At 31.6% G+C, this 20,518-nt stretch overlaps 2 protein-coding genes across 8 annotated transcripts; both read right to left on the bottom strand.

Annotated features, from left to right (window-relative positions):
• Positions 1–2,936: 2,936 nt before the first annotated feature.
• On the bottom strand, positions 2,937–3,681 carry LOC111301456 (uncharacterized). Its single transcript, XM_022897114.2, has one exon. It carries the CDS (start codon positions 3,604–3,606, stop codon positions 3,172–3,174), a length of 435 nt encoding a protein of 144 aa, XP_022752849.2. The 5' UTR covers positions 3,607–3,681; the 3' UTR covers positions 2,937–3,171.
• A 2,895-nt stretch (positions 3,682–6,576) lies between these two features.
• On the bottom strand, positions 6,577–16,036 carry LOC111289943 (uncharacterized). Of its 7 annotated transcripts, none has more exons than XM_022881426.2 (11): positions 15,909–16,036; positions 15,665–15,821; positions 14,663–14,780; positions 14,150–14,246; positions 12,684–12,790; positions 11,893–12,015; positions 11,601–11,751; positions 9,892–9,952; positions 9,420–9,802; positions 7,359–8,979; positions 6,577–7,244 (listed from the first exon to the last, which is right to left on the bottom strand). In XM_022881426.2, exons 2-11 carry the CDS (start codon positions 15,790–15,792, stop codon positions 6,998–7,000), a joined length of 3,036 nt encoding a protein of 1,011 aa, XP_022737161.1. In that variant the 5' UTR covers positions 15,793–15,821; positions 15,909–16,036; the 3' UTR covers positions 6,577–6,997. The 7 variants fall into 7 exon arrangements, with proteins under 7 accessions (XP_022737161.1, XP_022737078.1, XP_089614411.1 ...); XM_022881343.2 differs by having other exon boundaries at positions 11,601–11,754; XM_089758286.1 differs by having other exon boundaries at positions 6,770–7,244; positions 14,710–14,780.
• Positions 16,037–20,518: the final 4,482 nt, after the last annotated feature.

A 20,518-nucleotide genomic window follows, 5' to 3' on the forward strand; every position in this document is an offset into this window, starting at 1 on the left:
TCTTTTCTTAGATTTTGGGCTTTCTTCAAAGTTATGTCGGTTTCATGATATTGTACTCAAATTTTAATTTTTTAATATTCAATAAAAAATATATAAAAATTTATTTAGATGTATGATAAAAGAATTTCTTGGTGCCATTTGTCATTTTATTCATTCAATCTTCAAAATTTTAATTGTAAAATATAGTTACGCACAATAAAAGTCCTCCCCTCATGCAACAAACAAAATATTAAAACAGGATTTGGATTTCACGACATTTTTAATGTTGTATAGTTGAATTCATCTTACCATAAATTAAATTCAAATGTTAATTTTAGTAAGATTCATTCAATATAAATATTTTTATAATTTTTAAATAATAATTATAATAATATTTTTTAATCTCAATTATAATAATAATTATTATTATTTTTAATTTCATCGAAATTAATCACCGTTTTATCTCGAACAATTTGCCAAATTACACAAACACTTGAATTGCAGGATATAGTGTTGCGTTTTGGATTGATATGCCGTTCACTGGGCTTTGTTTTGCAATAACCCTTTTGAACACTAGGTTTTTAAAAGTTAACTGTTTAAGAAATTTTGGGCCTAGTTTGATCTGTCAAATTCTAATAAGCCGATTTTCATTTCGTCTTCTCCCAATTTATTTTTTAATTTTAAATTCCAATTTTATATACACTAACAAACAGGCAGTTTTCTCTTTTTCTTTGAGAGAAAAAAAAAAAAAACCGACAACAAACATAGGTTATTAAAGTGATATTATCTTACCTCTAAAAAATATATAATTTTTTATAATCTTTTATTTAAGTTACATCCCTTTACTTACAATAAATTAATTTTAAATTATATATTTAATATGATATCAAAACTAAAATTCTTTTTGTTATATTTTTTAAATCTGTCATATAATAAATTTCTTTTATCTCCATTTACATGTGATAAGAACTTGTTAAAGTGATAAAATCTTATATCTAATAAATATTTAATTTATTATAATTTTATATTCAAGTTAAATATTTTTTACTATCAACTAATTTTATATCAAATGTTTAACATAATATTAAAGTTAAAATTTCTTTCTATTGTTCTTTTCAAAATTATCACATCGTAAATTTCTTTTATCACCTTTTACACATGATGAAAACATGTTAAAGTAGGGTTATCTTATCTCACATATAATAAATATGATTATTCCTTCTCCATTACACACGATTAGAGCTTATGGGCTTATTAAAGTATTATTATCTAATATCTGTTTAATACTTAATTTTTTGTAATTTTATATTTAAGTTGAAATATTTATCTTATTGTTAATTGATTTTATATTGAATCTCTCCTTTATTACCAATTGATTTTAAATTAAATGTTTAACAAAATTATTTTAATAACAATTAATTTAAGTATCCCAAAATACTTACAAAACCATTAGAAAATTTTTAATTTAAGAATATTCATTTATGACATATACTTTTATTAAGAATGAAATAATTTTTTTTCATAAAAATATTTATATGTATTAAAATTTAAATATAAATTTATTAAATATTACCTTTTTACTAATTAACTGGACTAAACCTTTATGTTTATTAGTTAGCCGTAGTTACTACATCAACTTCATTTGATGTGTGGTTGACCATTGTGCCCAGGGAATGAACGTTGTTGTTACTGTTAAGGCTGAATCAAACCCAAAGATGACACCATCTCCTTCCACCAACAGTGCTTCTTCCTCGCTGCCTGCAAGAAATGGAAGTTACGGAACCACACACCTTTTGCCTTTCCATAGCTAAGGAGCTCTCTGATTTTGACACGTGACCTACTTGTTTTTGTTGGTTATTTTCAGGCCTTTTGGCAAGGGCGCCTACCCTGGTCAGAGAGACCAATTTCAGTCTTAATGTTGGGGAGTACTACTCATCCTTATGACTGAGGGGACAGGTTTTCTTATTTTAAGGTTAAGGTGAAGAAAGGTTTGTTTAGTTTAGGATCAAAGTAGGCAGGGAGTAAGTTTCGGAGGATTGACATTAGATTTTTAGAATTTATTGCGGATTTTCAGAGGATTTACATTAGATTTTTAGAATGTATCGTGGATTTTAAAAGATTTATATTAAATTTATAAATTATTTATAAAAAATTTTATTAACAAAAAAATCAAATCTAAATCTTATAAATAAAATATTCCATCTTTATCGATTCAACCACCTTCGTATTATCAGGAGCGAGGTTACATTTCGTAAATCTTGGGTGATGCAAAGGGGAGTGATTGAAAATCCCAAAAAACCTACCAAACAAGCTTTGTTTTTTGGTCAATCACTCAACAATCTTCACTATCCCCAAAAACCCGTTTCCAAAATCTGAATTTTTATGTTTTGGGCCACAAAAGTAACAATTTTAAAATTCTAACTCAAATTCACATCATTGTCGCCATTGGGCCCATTAATCTGGCATCGAACTTATGTCTTAGAATTTGAGTTGTCCACACGAACGATTAGCAGTTTAATCCCAAGTCTGGTCCAGTCTGTCTTTTTGGTAAATTACACCATCAGTTACTCATAATTGTTTTTTAAAATAATTTTTAAATTATTAAAATTTTTAATTATACCATGTTAATGACATATCAACTATGCCATTGTATCCGTACGTTATCTAAAATTTATAATATCACTTAACATAAAACGACAAATTAATAATTAAATTATATAAAAATACTCACTCAAAATTTAATAAATTATTAAAAATATATTTTTTTTAATCACTTGTTACATTCTAGGTCTATTGAAATTTGAGGTATCCCCCTAGGACTCGGTCTTTCCAGCAGTCCCTCAACATCTTAACAGAATCTATCAGATAGAGACATGACAGTGCTTGACTCACGCGCACCCTCGCTCCGACAATCATCGCTCACATTTGACACGAATTAGGTCAACTTCAGAGGCGTATTAAACTGAAATAAACATAAATATAGATATTGATAATAATAAATAATAATAACAGTGAGCAACCGTCAAAATAGCAACAGGCAATCGGGAAATAAAATCATCACCACCGTCAAAATATAAATAAAAATTAACAAAAATTAAAGGAAATGCACTACTAAAATTCCTACTGAAAATAAGAATTTAATAATTGCCTAAAAATGAAATCATCAATCCGAAGTTCTTCCCAAAGACAGATCTACATCAAACAAGCAGCGGCTGCCAAAATGACTGTAACGGCGGATCCAGCTACGGTGACTCTATTCAAAGAGGCAGCGTTTGGAGGAGAAGTTGGAGACGAAACTGGTGGTTGGCTGATGGAGGGTGTGGGACTAGGAGCGCCTGGAGCACTAGCAGGAGCCATAGGAGGAGCCGGAGGAGAATTGGTAGGAGAGGAAGTTGGAGAAGATTCAGGGGCTGATGACGATTGAGGAGTGGTGGCAGACGGCGGAGAAGCAGTTGGGGAAGGGGTGGGAGCGTTGGTCGGAGAGGTTTTGGGTGCGGGAGTGGGAGTGGGAGTGGGAGTAGGAGAGGAAGACGGCGGTGACTTGGTTGGCGCAGAGCTGGGAGCTTGGCCGAGAGCGCAGCTGGCTATGAGAGCTAAGAGAACGAAGTAAGAGAAAGATTTCGCCATGATAAAATGTTAAATGAGACACAGCAAAAGAGAAATCAGAGAGCCTGAAAACAGAGGATGCGGCAGTAGGTTAAGAGAGAGGATGGGAGATATATATAGCAGGTTTGGCCCTTGGGGCCTTTGACTGGCAACTTTTTTCTTCCTTCTACGCCTTCCACAGTTTTGGAGTTTTCTGAGTTTTTTGTTAAGGCCCAAAATTCATGCTTAATTTCAATTTAGTCCGGAGCCCAGAATTCACTATTATGAATATTTATGATTAGACAAGTTTTGTATAATATCAAATTTAATCCGGATTACGAAAGAGAAAAAGCTATTATTATTATTGATTAATTTAATGTCAAAAAATTACAGGGGGCATTTTCACAATTTACAAAAAGTATAGGGAAACAAGTGAAATCAACCTCCGGGAACAAGGACTTGTTTGTACTTTTAGGTAAAAGCCAAACGCATCATGGTCCTGCACGTGTCCCTGATGATCCTAATCATCGAATCTCAACCGTCTAACTTTCCCCTTTAACAACTCCAAAACGCGTTGGCTTAAGCATTCCAGATGAACGGCCAGTGATCATTGTTAGTTACACTTTCCCTTCACATTTTCTTGATTTCGTAAAAAAAAAAAAAAAAAATTCTCTTTGGAATTAGATCAATGCAATTCCTAATTTAATTATGAACGAAAATTCTACTTTCCGTTATGACTGGAACGTTGCTGGTCCAATTTTTTATTCATGGGTTTTCAAATGTAGAAAAAAAAATTTTTATTAGCGGTTGAATATTTGAAACTTATTGACTGATTGAGTCAATGCAAACGTAATTGGGAGAGAAAAAAAAAAAACATAAAGAAGATGTAGAAATTAAGCAATTATATTATTCGATATAAATTACATCCAATTAAATACTTCTTAATTGTGTTTAAAACGTTCAAAATTTGAAAAAAAAAATGATAATATGTGTAAATAATAGTATACATTTTAAAAAATGCACAAGCAATTCTCTTTTTTTTTTATCAAAATTCAATTTTTGAGAAAAATATTTTAAAAATTAAATTTTAAATGTATTAAATTGATATGAAAAAGTGTCATCCAAAAAATAATACCCTTAAAATTATATGAAAAAAGAATTAAATATAAAAAAAATTAAAGCATATTTTATCCCCAAGAAATGTGAAATTAGTGATGGTCCAGCACTATTAGAGGTGGCATAAAGTCAAATAGAGTGGTAACCAACAATTGAAATGCTAAAACGCAAATGCAAACACAAAATCAAGATGAAAGATTTTATTGAGTTAGTTAAGAAGGTTACACCAACATTCTTCTTTTATTCCTACCGTTCATTTGCTCGCTTGTTGATTTTCAATCCAAAACATAAATTAATGCCATTGCCCTTTGGGTGTAGAGTTACTTAAAATTAAGTTACTAATTTTTTCCCTAATTAGCCAAAGTAAACACAAGATTTAAAATTTTTTTTTTAATATTTGAAACCATAAAAGTTTAAATTTTGATTATTAAAATTAAAAATTTAATACCATATTAATAAATTTTGGTCAATTTCACAGTTGAGTTCAATTGATTTTGATCATGAATTACATTCTTTTTATGTATGAGGTTATTAATTCAATTGATAATTTGTGGATACAAATCAGTAAATTAAATTAAATGAATAAATAAATAATTAGTAAATAAATTTAACATAGAATTAGGCACAATCACAGTCAGCTAATTCATACATGTTTAAATTCAAAATTTTAAATCTTAAAATCGATTTTATTATCGTTGAATTAACACTTATTAGTTATTAGTTGGTTATGGGACTTTAATCAACAACAGCAACATTTTTAAAAATCGAGGTAGGGTTATAACTTTATTAACTTGCTGCAGCTTTAGCATACGATTACGATTCTTTTCAATAATTGAATCATTAAATGGGATGTTAACAAATATTGGTATTTTTGGATTAAGTGACGATAATATGACACTGAAAATGCAAAAAAAAAAAAAAAAAAAAACATACTTAAGTAGCAAAAGTTGCAAAGAAGAGGGATTTTGCAAGTATTAGCACATTACTCGGCTATTTACATTGAACACAGGCACAAAAGCACAGCTGCACGTTACAATTTACAACTTATTAAGATTTAAAATTTTTTATTTAGTTATTTTATGTTCAAATCTTGAAAAGGAATAAAGATTATAAGAGACGATTTTATCAAATGTTCTAAAGTTCAGTGAAATCCACATACATATGTGAACTGTCTAAGTGTTTTCATTATTCGAATTTGATAAATGCCTGTTGACTCAAAAATCAAAAGTTCATTTTCTCTTTTCTCCCTAATTAAATAAACAAAATATTGTGTTTCTTTGTACTTTAGATATAAGAACATTACCTATATTTCTTCAACATTGCTTAATTATTTTTAAAAATAATTTGTTTTCCATTTTATAGAACTGTGACAACATTATTGACAAGCTTTGGATACAATTGTTCAAATGTCAACAAATCCGATCGTCCCTTTCTTGGCATACACATATCCACAGATTTTTGTGAGATCGGCGAGGGTAGAGAGGGGAGGCGTCGCTCGAGCGTCAACCGACCCGTCATCCATTTCTTTCTTTCCCTCCTTTTCTCTTCACGATTTTTTTTTTTCATTTTTTTGAAAAACAAAGTAGAAAAAATAATTTTCCTTTATATTTTCTAATCAATCTTAGATTGCCATGTTGAGTTCCCATGGACATTAATAAATTATTTAAAAATTTTTATATCACACATGACATACACATGCCTTCTTTTTTTTTTTTTTCCAAATGCCCTGCAAACAAATTGTTTATCTGTGTTATTAGTTCATGAATCAAAATGTTCGTTGAAAGTTCAAGTACTTGTTCTTTTTTTTTTTTAAGCATCAATTGTACATTATTTTTAAGTGTAAGCACTAAAACTATAATTTGTTAAAAAAATACCAAAATTATAATTAAGCCAACATAAAACTAAGATCCTAAACCCTGATATAAATTTAAAATGCCAAATTAACCCTGAATCTATTATTACAATGAAGCCCCCATAGATACAACAAGGTAATAAGTTAACCCCTCGATTAGCTTCTTATGCATTCTGCAACAACAGTAGTCCAAAGGCAGCTAAGTGGCTAATCATGGTAACTGATGACACAAAATACTTATAAAGATACCTAGAAATTTATTAAACCAATGAAACAAATAAGTATATCATATATCATCAGAAAAAATCTTGATATTTACCTTTGATGAAACTGCTAGCTCACATCCATAGAATGACTTCATAGATGAAGCAGATGACCAGAATAATGCAGTATGAAGGACACAATAACTCCCATTCGTCAGTATCCGGACAAATATTTTATCCACATTTCTCGTATTTATATGTCCTATTTAATTGCAAAAGATGTCGAGGCAGATGCTGCCTCTGCTATTAAGGAAATTGGCTGGCGAGCCTGCAGACAAGCAGCTATATCAAAGGGATGCAACTCAGCACCATCAAAAAGAAGGTTAACACCAGGAAGGATTATTTCTTTGCTATCAGTTTCATCAGGATCAACTTTTGTTGCGGTTACTGGGGCGGAATCTTCAACAGGTCTTGTTGCAGCTTCATATACAGGAGTTAGGGCATATGATCTGCAAATATCATGCAACACTTTGAATAAATAATTCACAACTAAACACTGCAATGAGAAGAAAACATTAAGAGGAAGAAAAAATAAAAATATCAAGTACACTGATTTGACAGACCTAAGAATGCTACCATCAAAGCTCAAAACTTCAGTCCGACATCGCTGTCGACAGGCAAGTTTTAATCTTTGATGCTCACTAGATGCTCCAGAAATGGGAGAAGAAGGGTCTAGCAGTGGATTCCACCTTCCACTAGCATAGTTCATGAGTTGCTTTGATTGCTTCGACTCCTTTAAATGATCCTTTTGCTGCTCCTTCTGGTAAAGAAGTTTTGCTGCAGGACCCGTTGCTTGATACTCTGCACAAACATCACGCAACCTTTTACGTATACTTTGCATTGAATCATGATGCTCAGTAAGTGAATCTGATTGCAGTAACTGTGACGAGACAATCCTTTCACATATATTATTGCATAATTTAGGGCTGAAAAGTGGCATCCCAAATTCAACACTCAGTGGAACCCATTCATATTTCTCCTCATCAGGGCCAAAATGATCTGATTCTCTTTCTTTAAAAAGTTTTAATAAACGAATGTAACCAACCGTCCATAGCTCTATCTTGTGAGCCAAATCAGTTAATAGCTCATTCAATTTCAAACATTCCTCTGCACATAGTCCTAGTTCATCCCCTATGTGAGCAACTGAACCATCAGAGTTCTTAAGAGGCAAGGGTATGTCAAGTGTAACAAACTTTCCAGAACCATCAAGGTCATATCTGCTGAAGGGCTGCACTATAACAGCAGAGTATTTGAGAAGCGAATTTAAACAGTGCAAAAGTACACTTCCCTTAACTAAGCTTCCTTCAAGCTTTCCACCTAAGCCTCCAATCGTTGAACCATCCCAAGACCATATAAGGGCCTTCTCACAACCAGCTAATGGTGCAGGCAACATGCGTAGACATTGTCCTTTCATCAGAACAACTGATAAAGGCCCACTACCTACTGCTGAATATAGCACCAATTTCATCCATGGTGTCATTGATGAGTGAGAAGGAGGACCAAAATGAATGGGACCTGTAGGCCCAGGAAGAACGGATGAATGTGGAAGTGGAACCATAGACACAATGATATCATAGTCACGAAGAAATAACCGATCTAAGGTTGCTTTTGGCAGAGCAGCCAAGCTTTCACAGCGGAGGATATCCACTCGATACTTTTTTATCCTCCTTGAAGTTCCTTTTCCTATGTCAGGCCCTTCAATCTGTATCCATTTCTCGTCATTCTGGATATTCAGATCTGACTTGGAAACCTCACTTGATAGCTTACCATCTTTTGATATGGTAGCAGATCCGTCATCACCAGCCGTTTCAGGTACAGGGTCATCCACATCTTCTTGTGATGTCTCTACATTACCGGTATTATTAATGTTTTCTTCAGTTTCATTGGTAGCAGATTGTTCTGAAATATCAATCAATGAGGTGTCAGCTATCAGATTATACTCATCATTGCCTGAAGTTGACAATCCCATTCTATCAGCAATTTCCACAGCTTTATCAGTGGCAACTCCACCTGATAGTAGACACTCCAAAACACAGCGGAGACTGAATGCATGATTTGCAAATTCCTGCAACTCTCCCTCAAATTTTGTTCCCTCCAAAGTGCTCAGGTCTTTGCACAGATCTGCAATGCTAGCATGGCCTAATTTCCCAGCTTCATATAATGTCACAGCAAGAGATTTCAGTCCTGCAAAAAACCCAGTAAGAGGACATACAAATTATGTCAGAGAATAGGACAGTAAGTGCATGTACATGCAGATGATATACATAAAAAACCATAACCAATTATTTACACACAATACTGGAACCTGTCAAATCATCATCACATGCATGCAAACTAGAATGATGGAATATGTCTAAACGGTAAATACATGTACATGCAGATGCTATAAATAAAAAACCATAACAAATTATTACACAATACTGGAACCTGTTAAATCATCATCACATGCAAACTAGAATGATGGAATATGTCTACGTTGCACCCTCCTAATACCACCAACAGGAAATAACAAGTTAGTTCCTCTTGACCTCGCACTACTGGTTATGATGTTCAACAAAAAACAATATCTTGGACTGGAACATGTAAACTAGACATTCAAAAGGGTAAAGAAAAACGTAACTAACCTGGTGAAACAGAGCCCATCATAAGATAAGATGTTATATTAGCATCAACAACAAAAGCAACCCGAGCATCACTAGAATGCGGCCCCTGGTTTTCTGTCCCCCAAAAATCTCCTTGTTGAGCAGCCTCACCATCAGTGGACATATTTGCTGAGGTTGAACTAGGGTGAGAGGGATCTTCTTCATCTGTAAGGCTGACACCATGAGGAGGTACGCTTGTGTTTTCTTGAAGAACAGATGCCGGGTCAATTACTTTTACTGCCCATCCCAAGCGACAAACAAAAGATGCAGCAGCCTGCAGTTGACTAAGATCCGCTTGTAAGGTTGATGCCAGCTCAGCAACAGTAGCATTCTCACTTGAAACAACAAAAACAGCATACAGCAACCTGAATAGTGCAGTTACTAGCATTAAAAATCCAATTTACACTGCTACTAAACAACATTGAAAGGACCAAAAGATCAAAGAATAACTTACTCCTCAATAGGATCCTCATAAGACTGCTCCTTATTTGAAATAAACCCTTCAAGCCTAGAAACTGAACTACAATAGTATTAATAACTCGATTCACAAACCCAAAAAAGACTCAAACAGAGATGGTCAGGTACCTTGCCATTCCATCACCAAATTCAAAACACATTTAAGCAGTGGGAAGATCAATAAAAGTAAACACTAAAGAACTTGCAATAAAGTAAACAGCTATATGGAGAGCATCCAAAAGAAAAAGGATATTTAAAAAAAAACCATGGTAATTAGTATCTTTTCAATGTCATATTTTTTTGGGAAAAGACACAGAGGCCACTACGAAGAATGCTTGGCTGATAAATAACTCACTTCTATGTCTTCGACACCCTCAGTCACTACAAAACCCCTGATCACTACAAAACCCTTGCCATTCCATCACCAAATTCAAAACACATTTAAGCAGTGGGAAGATCAATAAAAGTAAACACTAAAGAACTTGCAATAAAGTAAACAGCTATATGGAGAGCATCCAAAAGAAAAAGGATATTTAAAAAAAAACCATGGTAATTAGTATCTTTTCAATGTCATATTTTTTTGGGAAAAGACACAGAGGCCACTACGAAGAATGCTTGGCTGATAAATAACTCACTTCTATGTCTTCGACACCCTCAGTCACTACAAAACCCCTGATCAGTGCAATGGGATATGTCTTTTTATCTATCTTTTGACTCAAAATTTCAAGTGTTTAGGGTTAGCCAAGAGTCTCTTAACACTGTTTTCTTTTTTCTTTCTATTCCAATAGGAGTATTTCTTATCTCACAAATACTTGCCATGGAAAGCATTAAGGTAGAAGGGGGAACAAGCATATGCTCAGAGTGCACACTACAATGGGGAGTTATATGCTACATTCAGGCGAGATTAATCACTCCCGGATAGGAATTTGTTGATTCTCTATTTCTCTCCCAACTGGTTGGACCATTGGTGCAATTATTTACTTCACGGACAAGGTCTCTGGTTAAGTGATGCGAAAAAAAGGGGAAAACTGCAGAATTTCTTAATATGAAAGTAACTAGGAATTTACTTTTAAATAAGGTAAATCAATAAAAAAAAAAAAGTCAGTTTTAAACTACCACCAGCTAACACTGACAAAGATACCACTATGAAAACCAAATATGAAGGGACTTCAATATCAAAGGTAAATTTTTGGAACAAAAAAGGAAAATGTAGTCAAAGCAATCCTAAACTATATAAACAAGTAGTAACAGCTTTAAGTCCATCTTCCTCAACCAAGTGCAGTTTCAAAGAAAAGAAGATGTTTTTTTTGGGATGGAGGAAGAAAATTCTCCGAAATGCAAAAATAAGTGTTGAGGGATGTCTATCTTTTGTTTGTGACTGTAATAGAATAGCCTACTTTAATGTGTGTCACTCAACAAACCTGCGCTCTTATTCAGTTCCAAACAGTCAAAGGAAGTCATCTTTTAGCAAAACCAAAAGATTCAAGTACTCCACACTTCAGAGTATATTAATTCAAAAGGAAAATACTCATGTATGTACCTAATGTACACAAATAAAAGATAAATTTTAAGCAATTAGCAAAAGAGTAAGTCTATTTTTATGCCCTTCCAACCTAAAGCACTTGAAAATTAATTATTTTAATGAAGTAAAGATGGATTAATATAGAGATCCTACTTTGGCAGAAATTCTGAAAGCAAACAGCTAACCTTTAAACCGGTCATCTGGATAGACAGGGACATCAAAATAAACCAATCCCCGTCGATAAAGACCTTTTACAATGTCAGGATCAAACAGGATAAATGCATTAGCTTCTTCCTTGCAGATTTTATCTATTGTTGCCATTTCTTCTTCTGAAAGCTTCTATAAAAGAAGCAAACAAATGTGAAGATGCAGATTACACCAACAAAGTAAAGAACATGTATCTGAATGCGGCATAATATCAAACTAATCTAATGATACACTTTAGATAATACGACAAAGAACCATCAGAAACCTCACCTTAAACTCTTCTAGGGTAAAGTTAACAAGACAAATTCCCCACCAAGTTTCAATCGGAAAGTCTACAGGTTGGGTAGGTAACAACTCTTTCGCGATCGATTTGTTCAGCTTCCACATAATTTTCTGGATAGCTCCAGATAGTAAACAATAGGTAAGATGATAACAAAGGTACTATATTGGATTTATAAATATAATCTAGTTTGCATAATGTAGAACAAATGATGCCATCACAAGTTTACAGGGTAAGCACAAGCAACTTAAATTATTTTGTCTATTAGAATGGTTTCACTGGACATGACCAAAATAATGAAAAGTTTATTAAACATATCTATACCCAATGATTCTAGAGGGAACTATTAGAAGTTCAGTTTGTAAAACAAACTGTACTACATCAGGCAGAAAGTCAACGCTTAAAATAATAATATTATTGCCTCTCTTGTTCTCAAGTAAAGAGCAATGTACATAATTGACAAAGTAAGAAGTTCAAATTCCGTTTTCCAGTCTAGTATGCTTTAAACATCAAGGCAATGAGATAATGCAGCCCAAAAGAATTTTATTTTGCAAATCTGCCAATTAGGCAACAAAAAGAAGAATAAAAGAATGATTCAAGTTACAAATGCCACATTACCAGGCATGATGACGAGTATTAATCAGTGTACAAGTGCATGCATTTTACTTGGATTACTTGTGCAGGCATATGATAAAGGAGCAAGGACAAGCGCAAGCAACCACAATGCTCACCAGCACATAGTTACACACATGAACTTGAAAGCAAAAATCTGATCCAGTACCTTAGACCTGCACTTGTTCATGATATCAATGAATTCATTTCTCCCAATTCCCGTAAGTCTCAAAGCATCAGCAGCACTGAAATTTGGGATGCTGTCATAAGGTTGCTCTGTCAACAACAAGAATCGCCTAGGAAAGGTCAGTATCTATCTACATATGAAGCCAACACTGATTCATAAACGGTCAATGCGGCATTAAATCTGAATAAATGCACATATATTTGTGTGCAAAACAAAATGTAAATATGCAATATGATAAGATTGGTCAACCAATCCAATAAAAACCTCAATAAGAACAAGTCAAATGTATATTGTAAATTGTAAGTCCAAACACTAGAGAAATCAAGATTGAGATGTTAGAGATGCATTTTATAATATCATAATTTAAAAAAAAAAAAAAAAAAACCCATAGATAGATTGCTTAAATCCACGTTGCAAACTGTCATATCATATATTAAGATGTTGATAAGGTAATGAGCATATAGTACTAGAAGCACCAGAAGAAACATCTTAAATCAGATTGGATAAATGGTTGAAGAAGGAACATGAGAACAGGACGAATGTTTATTGGATATGTGGAATTCTCAGTCCCACCGAAAAATGATGTTGAAGATGCCTTCTCCGAGATAACCAGAAATCTTTTAAGAGCCCTTAAAACCATGTGCTCAAATTTGTAGCCACCACTCTCAATTGATGCTACTTTCTACCAGGAAAATAATTGGAGGCAACAAGGACAGAAAAGAGAAAATTACACTTGTAATGTATTTAACGATAGCCTAACCATCTCTAGCCGCTCAATTATTCAAGCAATCATTTCATGATGTGTCCAGTTTTTGTCTAGCAATTGATTCATGTTTAGATTTCGGTCGCAACAGTTGCTCTCAGCATATGGTTTTAAGTTTCAACCACCAACAAATCTCCACCAAAAAGTTCATGCTATCTATTAATTTTCATCTAGTTAGTAAATAATGGTCAATCACACCACCATATATGATGGTTTTTCTGTTGCATCTTCTTGTTTCTTGCCTCCTTAGCACCCTGGCCATCAGTCTTTGTGCACATAATGCACACTTCTAGACTGATAAAAACAGATGCATTCAAGTCCTTATATACACCTAGAAACACTTAATCACATACAAGCCCCAGCCAATCAATAGTAATTTATTTATTTATTTTTTGGATAAGTAGAAATATATTCAACTTTAAACTAGAAACAATCTAGAGTAATTTAAGGATTAGCAATTCCATAATGGGATTCAATAATTCAATGACATGCTTAGTATGAATGCAAATCTTTGAAATACAAAAAGATAAAAACAATCATAACTCCAGCTGGATAAAATATATGAGATTTCTCAGCAGATCAATCAGCCAGATTTATCTTCAGCCAAAACTTTTTTCCATCATCAGTCATATCATTACATAAAAAGGAAGTTGCATGGTAAAACCAAATAGGAGGGAGCAATCACCATTTTTCATAACCTCGAATATCATATCACAGTAATATCGGAAGGGAGATACCCTCATCACACGGCAAACATACTCCGCAAGGTGGTAAGGGAATAACTGCAATTAAGAAATTCAAAAAGTGAACTGCAAAGAACCACTAGAAACGGTATCAGGGGCAAAAAAGGAAGGTGCGAGTCATCCAATACAAACTCCAACAAATGGGAATAGTTTTTATAATTTATTCAAGTGGTCAAGCTATGAAAGCCATTGTAAATGACCAAAAAAGTAGCTGGCATTGCACTAATGCACTTAAATGCAGTTTTTTACTATGATAGTTCTGCTTCTACTTTAAAAGGAAAAAACAACATATTTAATCAAGTTCCATACTGGGAGTTGCAAAAATATTCCTTTATCATTGTGAAACAGGTACATTGATCATATGAGAACAAAAGTTTTTGTAAAAACATATTATAGAATAAATCATACTAAGGAAAATAAAAAAGAAAGTTCCAAAAATTTTCTTTAACACGCACCGCAAGATTCTTTCGCAAGTAACGCATCATCTCTTCATAATACTCACTTTCTTTGCATACTTTGCGAGCAAAACAAGTGTTCCATTGGAGCCTTTTCTTGATACAATGGTTGATGATCCTAAATGGAGTTACCAAAGAAAAAGAAGGGGTAAGATCAAGCAATAGAAAACTAATCCCAGGAGTTCACAAAGAGATGAGCATTTAATTCTGACGACTCATCAGGATAAATAACAATGAACTTCATTTTCATTCTAGGACCAAAACTGAGAATGTTTTTAGAAACAACCGAAAACCATTATGTGCATGTTTAACAGTAAAAATGAAATGTAATTTGAATAGTGAGTGAAAACTGAAAACAACATTGTATTCAATAGTTTGTAAAGCTACCATCATGAAGTATAACTTTCAAAATGTCAGCATCCCAAACCAATTTATTTTTATTCTAAGAAATATTAGAAAGAAACATTTCCCAAAACGGCAAAACCTAACAAGCATATATTGCTTCAGGATAGAGGCCAAACAACAGAAACATGCCAAATTACAGATGACTATTACAAAACAAGTTCTCTAACACCTGAATGCTGAATGATCCATCAAATCATTTAACCAAATCATCCATGCACAAATTCTTAATTGGGAAGACAAACCTCAATACCTAATAGGAGCATCTATATGTCCAATCTGCGTAATTTGCAAAGTTCTTTCATGCAATGGCTATAAAGGAGAAATGCCAGATCAAATTTCCAATTAATACCACAAACTTTTTCACAGAACTCCTTTGCGATAACATTAACTAATCCATCAACCACATATTAAGGATGAAGTAATTTTTTCATCTTCAAAAAAGAAAACTAATAGTTACAATCTGCTCTGTTTGGAAAATTGATCTTAAATTACACTCTAAAACAAAATAATTAAGTTCTTCAAAGCTAACAACTAAATGATCCTAACAGCTGCAGTTTAAAAAGTAAAACAAAGGTAAGAAGCAGAATCCAAACTAACCTTCGGTGCCATTCTTCTTTAGAATTAAGAGCGGCTTGAAGCCGTTTGGGCAAATTCTCCCAAGGACATTCTTCCCTAATCGCTTTCAGAAACAACTGTTCCTCGACCGTCGCTGGAATGTGCTGCATCGTAATAGATCACTCAATCTCCTCCCCCTCTGTACATAAATCAATCAATCAGCTAGCGTAATAAATGATTGGCAGAAGAAACTTAGGTCGATAAATGAGCATTAGATGGATCGAACCTGAAAGAGAGAGAATAAGAGGGAGCTTTGATCGCTGGAGGCGACGGCGGATCGAGCTAGGGTTTTGATAAATCGCGGTAAAGGGAGATCCAATCTAAAGAATTGAAAATTCAGAAATGAGAAATGTTGGAATTGCTACAACATGCATGACTGTATTATAACGGGATAGGCTGGTGTGGTCGCTTCCTTTGGGTTTGGATTACCGAAACGGTAAATGTCCAAGTAACTGGGAGTTGAAATGGAAATATAGTATCAGTGAAAATAATTTTTTACAGTGATCTGGCCTTCTATTTTGGTCCAGTCGACCGCGCCAGACCCCGTGTAGTGGATTCAGTGGTTAATTTTATAGGGGAACAATTTTCTCTCTTAGATGCAGAATGTCCACGGGGCGTGAATGGCGCGGGTTACCATGTTTTTATTTTTTTTTAATTTTTTGATATTTGATAATCATATTAAATTTGATTAATTTAAAATCGAATTAAAGAGAGTAAATTTTTTTAAATTTAATTTTTTCATTCAAGAAACTTGAAATCAAAATTTTATTTAAAAAAAATAAATTTTTTATCATTTAAACTAACATATATTAATTATCATATTATTGTTATTAGATATTGGAAACTCTAAAAGTATTTAAGTGCAATGAAATACATAAGTAATTGAGTTGAGTTTTATAAATTAAATCTTTTGTTGGATATAACATAAAGATAAAATGTAAGTAACTATAAATAATTAAAATTTTAAGATATAATGTTGAGTTCTAAGAGTCTAACCATAGCAAAATTTCATAACTCTAAAATTTTTTGTTATTATTTATAATTATTATTGAAATAAATTTATTAATAATTTTATTTTATATAAAAAGTAAAATGAAATACATAATAAAATAAAAATATACCTTAATAAACATTGCACCAAAATAAATTATGATAAACTTCAAATACCGCTGGATTTAACACAAATGACTTGGGTTGGACCCAAAAGGAGTTGTCAACATTGATCAATATTTGAAGCGGGTCATAGGTCAACAGTGGGGTGCGCCTCGATCTGGTTTAAACGCAGATTATGATATTTTTAATACTACAAAATCTTTTTTTTTTTTTCACTTCATTTTTTCTTTTCTTCTCTCTTTAAACTCCACAAACTCTCCATCTTCTCTTAAAAAAAAAAAAAAAAAAACTGACAACTGCCACCTTGCTTACAAAACCAACGTCTTTTTTGGGGTTAGCAGCTTAATTCATCTATGATAAATTTTGATTCAATTCAATTTTGTAAAGTTAATTTATTTTTTAAATCGAATTTTGAATCAAATAATAATAAAAAAAGATAAAAATCAGGTCAAAATTGAATTTTAGATAAACTCAATCCGATATATATAAAAAAATTATTTTTAATTATTTTTTATATTAATAAATATTATTTTATATTTTTAAAAAATAATATTTTATTAATTTCGAGTCGAATCAATTACGATTTATGCAATATCAAATCAAGTCAAATTCATGTATGAAAAAAATAAAAAAAATTTAAAATCAAATCAAATTTAAATTTTATGAATATAAAATCGAATATAATTCGACATGACCAAAAACAAACATCAACCCATCCGTTATCATTTTTAATCTTTTTGCCACTATCACCACTTGCGGTTGCTATCTACATTCGCTCATCAACATCGGTTCTTCACTAAATTACACCGAAATGTTTCTCTTTTCTTATTCTTCACACTTTTCAACTAATTTTCTCTCAAACCATTTACATCTCCCTAGATCTAGATTATAACTCGTGGCTCCAACATTCCAAAATCATTGACCTCCACTACTCTAATGGTCTCAACATGTTGTTTCTTTCCTCAAAGTCTCATTCCCTTTTAAATTTGAACTTTTGGAACACACTAGAACACTATTAACCTGAAACTCCTCTATCTTTATATATATATATATATATATATATATATATATATATTTGTGATTTTTGGTCTTCTTGTGATATTTAGCTATTTGTTATGTTTTCTTTTGTTGCTTGTCTTTGCTGTTTATGGTTGAGGGTTGATAAAGGGATGGGTTTTGAACTTTCAGAATAGGCAATGGTGGCTTCGAGTTTGAGATTCAGTGTGAGGTTTTGGGTTTTTTAGTATGTCTTCAATGTTGTGTTGATATTGGTGGTTTGGGTTTTTTTGGTGGTTGATGGTGTGTGGATGGTTTCAATTAATGGTGGTTTAGGTTTGTTTAGTGGTTGATAATATGTGTTGATTTTTTTCTCATCTTTTATCATTTTTCAAGATTTTTTTAATTTTTTATTTGTAAAGATAAAAATTTCATCTCATCCTTTGAAGATAAAGAAGCACTGTGTTTATAGTTAATTTTGGTTTTCTTGCTATTGGCAATTGTGTTTTTGAGTTTTTCTTACAGGAGTTTAGAAAAGAGAAAAGAGCTAGTGTTAGATGAAACCATTTTTTAAGCTTTTCCTCTATTTGCCAATTTCGACATTCTCTTTCACTCAAATCTCCTGAACAAATTAAAAATCTTTTTTGTTTGTATCCTTTTTAGGCGCATGAATACCTTTTAACAAATTTAAAATTTCTTTTGTGTGTTTTTTTTTTAACGGTTGTAATCTAGAGAAGAATCTGAAAACAAAATTTTATATATACTGAAAAATCAATTCACACTTTAGTGTGAAATTAATAAAAAAATTTATAATATACGTCTATATAATTTGATATTAAAAAAATATATCAAATATAAAATAAATTTACATAATGCAATATTAAAATATTAAATTTAGAAAGTTTCAAAGTTTAAAGCATAAAATAATATATTCAAAGGATAATTTAAGGAAACACTAATAATTTTGACAAGTAACTAAAAACAAAAGATATAATATCTACATAATTAGAGTGATAAAAAAATTCATATAATATCTACATAATTAGATCGATAAAAAAAATTCGTACCCAAAATATGATTTTTATTCATAAAAGAATCTTACGCTTCAAGCTAAATCAAACTTATAATATAAGGGCAAAACTTCAGAAAAACATAATCTATTAGAAACAAATTCAGCCAAAAAAAATAAACATAAAACTTTTCAACCCAAACATAAAACATATCAATCCTGGTAACACCTAAATTAGTCAAAGAATTTGCTAATGAGTTTACTTCTCTTAAATTTAACCTTTCTAATCTCAACGCTAAAGATTGATACTCCTTCCAAGATCGCAAGTAAAAGAAAAAATCTCAACATAATTTCTTTCATTATTTTTTTAAAGACCTAACCTATAAATTATAATCTCATTATAATTGGCCAAAATCTCATGCTAAATCATGGTAAATGTTTTAGACACATGTTATCATAATCCTAAAAAGTTTGCTTACACTTTATTTTTTTCTTTTTAAGTTCAATCATTTTACTTTTAATATTTTTAATATTAATATCCAAAATGATTTTCTCATATCTATACTTTTTAAAACCTACAAATACAAAGCAAGGTGACTACAAATAATTTTATAAGTTAACACATTAAATCTTACTTTTAAATTGAAAAAACGCTAAATTGTAAAAATTATGCTAATGCACTCATATTGAGTCATCCATGATGAGATTCGAAGATGTAATAACAAAATTTCTTGGCTCTTAGAGAAAGACAAGCATGAAACTATTATATAAAAGGTATCTAGGGCACAAACTAAATTGATCAACGTGTTTTTAGAGGAATGTGTCATTCTATAAAGTCCAATAGTAAATTCAACATGCTTAAAATGTATGAATTTAATAAAGTACAAAAACATAGAAGCACTAAACCTACCATAATAAGCAAAAAAAAAAAAAAGAATTAATATGAACATCTTGTTAATTTCTTTTTTATTTTAATCAGTTATTATTATTATTATTATTATTATTATTATTATTATTATTATTACTTTAGCACTTCTGTTTTTAAGAAAATTAACATGCTCAAAATGTATTTTATTAATACAATGTAAATCAACATCTTCAAAATGCGTAGTGTAAACAAATTAATGTTTGATAGAAATTTGAGTTGCTGCCAATTTTACTATAAATTTTAAGATAAACCTAAAAATTGAAATGGTCTAAACTAAAGATTATCACAAAAATGAAAGAAAAAATATTTATAATGAAGTTTCTCAAGCGAAGATAATTGAAGAAAGAGTTCACCTTAGGTCAAAATTTTTTTTTAAAATATTTTTGCTTTATTATTAACAATAACAACTACTTGCAAACCAATAAAACATTAAGTAACTATTGCCATTGCACATTATAATGAAAAAATTATATAGCAAACAGAGCAAACCTTTCATTTTAATACTACACACAAACTCATTATATATTAAAAAAACTATTAACCATCAAATAAATAGAAAGAGGTATTAGGTACATACCTGAAAATCGGCATAGCTTGGTCATTATCTCTTGCAAATCAAACGTAAAAATCATTGTCAAAAAGTATTTTGAAAGGTTTCACTTTTCTAAAAATTGAGTTCAATGTACAAGGATTCTATTAGCGAAATGAAACAAAAACAAAAGGGTGGTTATGAATCTTTTGATTTTTGAGGACAATTTAACCATAGAAGTTGAAATATCATTACTTGGCA

Source organism: Durio zibethinus, chromosome 3 (assembly GCF_047325235.1).
Source record: "Durio zibethinus cultivar Kanyao isolate XHJ-2024 chromosome 3, ASM4732523v1, whole genome shotgun sequence".
NCBI classification, from domain to species: domain Eukaryota; kingdom Viridiplantae; phylum Streptophyta; class Magnoliopsida; order Malvales; family Malvaceae; genus Durio; species Durio zibethinus.